Here is a 3,942-nt window from a genome sequence, read left to right as displayed (position 1 = left end):
CAGCAGGAAGGGGGCCTGGAGCCCTGTCCCACGTCTGGGCTTCTCCACCCCTCTCTGCAGCTCTTAGTGAAAAAAGGGCCACGCCCATGGGGTGACTGCTCCCATTTGAGCAGGGATTGACTCCGATGATCAGATCTTAAGTGGCAAAAGTCCTGGCTGGGGGTCATGCACAGGAAGGGGGCGCCAAGGATCAGTTATCTAGTAGCAGCTGGGAGACAAGGAAGTATGTGGGCAACTCTGGGAAGAGAATGACAAGATAGAGCCAAGTTTGGCCTGGCCCAGGTCTGGGGAAACGAATCTTCTCTTTGTTCGATGGGGACCCTAAATCCTGCTTTAACATCTCCTGGGGGTTAAGAGCACAGGCTTTGGAATTAGGTCAGCCTGGGTTTGAGTCCCAGCTGGGCCCTTTACCAGCTTAAGGGAGGTCTTTGAACCCTTTGCCCCCTCTTGGGGCCTGCTTCCTGAGCTGTCAAACGGAGGTAAGGATGGCTTCCGGGCAGTGCTGTCGTGATGATAAAATAGTAGATGTGAAGAGCTAGGCACAGCACGTGGTGCAGGGTAGGCGCTCAGTTAATGGAGTGACTCTCATTACCTATCTCAGCGGGACAGTGTAAGGATCAGATAATGGATGTAAAATGGGTTTTTGTCCAGAAATTACAAATGAAAATAAAAGCTGGATGAGCATAAGGGGTCACTATAGACCAGTGCTTCCTGAAATGTGTTCAGCAGAAAATTGGTTCCCTCCCTGGAATATCAATAACTGTTCTTTAAAAAAAAAAAAAAGTTTTTACAGTCCATATGCAATATGTTTTGGGAATGCAGAGTTGAACGAGAGTAAAATAAGTTTCTTTATTGTTCAACTTTTTAATCCTGAATATTAATGTACACTGTGAATCTTCAAGGGAAGGATAGAGCAGGCACACCTAACTGACCAGGGGTGGCTAGGATACTGGCAGTTTCACAGAACAAATTCGAGAGAAAAATCTCGGTTTGGTGTTAGTATGCTTTCAACATTGAACGCTTGCTAATCCCCCCTTTAGACCTGTTAGCTCAGCATGATTACAGATTAATCCATATTTGGGTTCTCGGACCTGGGGGGAAGCTTAGTGCTCATCTTGTTCAGTGTTTCCCAAACCTCCAGCACCCTCACAATTCTTGTCCTATCTAAACGCTACTTGTACCATTCTGTGCTTCACGGTTCTCTTCAAATAAACCTATTTTTTAAAAAATAAGCTTAAAAGACAACTTTATAGCACAACTGTATATGGAAAGGCTCACTTGCCATAAAGAGAAGATAACCATAAAAATAAAAGCGGTGAAAGTGTCATTAAGCCCTGCCTGGATGCTGCTGCCTGAAGAAGGCCCTGACCTGAGAGTCTCTTTCTGGCTCTTTTCTAAAAATGGAGATGAAAAGGACTTTTTTAAACCAAACTGAGAGCTTGTCAATGTGCCGTCAGAAAGGTTCACAGAGAATTAGTGGGGGCATCGCCTCCTGCCTCTGATTCAGTGTTATTTACTCCAGTACATACCCCCTAAACCACCCAGGTACCAACGTTTGCACACGTCCCACACTTAAGTAAACAGTGAGCTGGGCCAGCGCTCCATTCACTAGAGTCGGAAGCGGACCCAAGAAGGGGACTGCCCTGCCTGACATCACATAGTGAGGGAGCACCTGACCTGAGGTTAGAACTTGGGTCCCAGTGCACTTTTCACACTGGTCGCTACTGGGGCTGTCTGAAGACCTGTGTTCTGGGTCTGGATTGGAATAACCTGGCCAGGGATGTGGGGCTACGTATCCAGAGTGGAATAAAGCTCCAAGCTGATCCTAAAGGTTGGCTCTAGAGGCCCAAGAGATGGGCCTGGGTTTCGGCCCTCGGCTGGTTTTCCAGAGGGGCTGTTAGAAGAGCTCACTGCACTGTGCGAAGGGAGTACTCCCTAGGAGGGGCAGAGGGGGCGGCTGGACCAGGCGCTGAAGCTCATCTCTGTCTTTTTCTCCCCATGCTGCCTTGGGCCTGGGTCATTTCAGATGAGCCTCAGGTAAGATGAGACTGGGCTCCCCAGCAGCCTCGGGGGTGAAGGGAAGAGGTGGGGGAAGAGAGCTGGAAGCGAGAGGGAAGGGTCCCGGGTACACCTTGCACCTGCCCTGACCCCCACCCTCCCCCGCAGCTCTACACCCTCGCCGTGATGGGCCCAGGGTCACCGGGTCGCCAGCCAGCCCAGATCTCCCGCCGATACTCGGACTTCGAGCGGTTGCACCGAAACCTGCAGCGGCAGTTCCGGGGCCCCATGGCTGCCATCTCCTTCCCCCGCAAGCGCCTGCGCCGGAACTTTACCGCAGAGACCATCGCCCGGCGCAGCCGGGCCTTCGAGCAGTTTTTGGGCCACCTCCAGGCAGTCCCTGAGCTGCGCCAGGCCCCGGACCTGCAAGACTTCTTTGTGCTGCCAGAGCTGCGGCGGGCGCAGAGCCTCACCTGCACTGGCCTCTACCGCGAGGCCCTGGCGCTCTGGGCCAACGCCTGGCAGCTGCAAGCCCAGCTGGGTGTCCCCTCAGGCCCAGACCGCCCTCTGCTGACCCTGGCGGGGCTGGCTGTGTGCCACCAGGAGCTGGAGGACCCTGGGGAGGCCAGGGCATGCTGTGAGAAGGCCCTACAGCTGCTGGGGGACAAGAGCCCTCACCCTTTTCTGGCACCCTTTCTGGAGGCCCACGTGCGGCTCTCCTGGCACCTGGGCCTGGACAAACACCAGTCAGAGGCCCGGCTCCAGGCCCTGCAAGAGGCAGGCCTGACGCCCACGCCACCCCCCAGTCTCAAAGAACTACTCATCAAGGAGGTGCTGGACTAACCACACCTAGACTTAAGGCCACTGTGGGGAGAGGCACTGCCCCAGGATGGGAAGTGGGGTAGGGGCGGATGAGGATACGGACAGCAGTTGGGAGGTGACCAGGGGTGCTGGGAACCCCTAGAAGTTCCACAAAGGATTTGCAGCAGACTGAAGAAATGTGCTGCTTCTGTTGAGCTGGGCTCAGGACAAGCTTTGGCTAGGATGGTGCAGGGAGAAAGTCTGGTGCAGCCTCTCAAGCTTATGAATTCTGGGGGCTGTGCCCCAGGTCAGGGTCAACGGTCCCTTTTCCTTGGGCCTCCGAGCCAGCCTGGCTAAGGGCCAGGGACTCTGGCCCAGGAGTCCTGGGGTTGATGGCTGGAGGGAGAGCTGCAGTTCCGGCCCAGGGGGATTAAAAGCCAGCAGCTCCACTGGTAGAAGTCTCTTTATTCCCTGTTCAGGACCAAAGGCCCAGCCCTGGATGGTAACTCCTGCCTCAGGAGTCGGGGAAGAAGGGAGATCCTTGAAGCCCCAGACCAAGCTGGTACCTCTGGCTACAGCTTTGAGTCCCGGGGCTTCACTCGGATCACGCCCTCCTGGGCACAGGACATAGCCAGGACCCCGTCCCGACGCCACAGCCGCCCATGAACTAGGCCCCGGGAGCCACCTGCGAAGATAAGGGAGAGAACTGTTTCCTTCCACCCAGCCAAATGTCCTCCTTGAAAAACGTACAACTCGGGTTGGGCCACCCCATGCCAGGGTACGCTCAGTGTTGTGGTCACTCCCAATCTCCAAGCACCTTTTTAGGAGCCTATTATGGTTGGTCATCAGGGGTAACTCCTCCCATGGGAATCCCACTTGATGGTTTAAAAGCACTTTCACATATCTGCTGGCTTCCTCAAAATAATCCCAAGGGGATACGTTCTGAGAACAGTCTGGTTCAGTAGCTCAGCTAACCAGATCTGCCCCACTCTGGCCACCTTGTGTGAGGAAACCCATCAGTTCCTTTTTTTTTTTTTTCCGGTACACGGGCCTCACACTGTTGTGGCCTCTCCTGTTGCGGAGCACAGGCTCTGGACGCGCAGGCTCAGCAGCCATGGCTCACGGGCCCAGCCACTCTGCGGC

General features: G+C 54.6%; 2 protein-coding genes across 3 annotated transcripts in view; one reads left to right on the top strand and one right to left on the bottom strand.

Moving 5' to 3' along the window:
* SNX21 (sorting nexin family member 21) overlaps positions 1-2,841 on the top strand; it is a 4,619-nt gene extending 1,778 nt beyond the window's left edge. For both annotated transcript variants that reach the window (XM_007451640.1, XM_007451639.1), the window contains exon 3: positions 2,167-2,841. In XM_007451640.1, the coding sequence (XP_007451702.1) occupies positions 2,167-2,841 (675 nt within the window). The remainder of the gene's footprint in view (positions 1-2,166) is intronic.
* A 408-nt stretch (positions 2,842-3,249) lies between these two features.
* ACOT8 (acyl-CoA thioesterase 8) overlaps positions 3,250-3,942 on the bottom strand; it is a 13,619-nt gene continuing 12,926 nt past the window's right edge. Inside the window, exon 6 of the mRNA XM_007451641.1 lies at positions 3,250-3,484. Coding sequence (XP_007451703.1) covers positions 3,372-3,484 — 113 coding nt within the window. The 3' untranslated portion in view covers positions 3,250-3,371. The remainder of the gene's footprint in view (positions 3,485-3,942) is intronic.

This window comes from Lipotes vexillifer, unplaced genomic scaffold, assembly GCF_000442215.2.
Source record: "Lipotes vexillifer unplaced genomic scaffold, Lipotes_vexillifer_v1.1 scaffold2049, whole genome shotgun sequence".
Lineage (NCBI taxonomy): Eukaryota > Metazoa > Chordata > Mammalia > Artiodactyla > Lipotidae > Lipotes > Lipotes vexillifer.
Note: the sequence above shows the minus strand (reverse complement) of the source record. Positions and strands in the feature narration are given on the sequence as shown.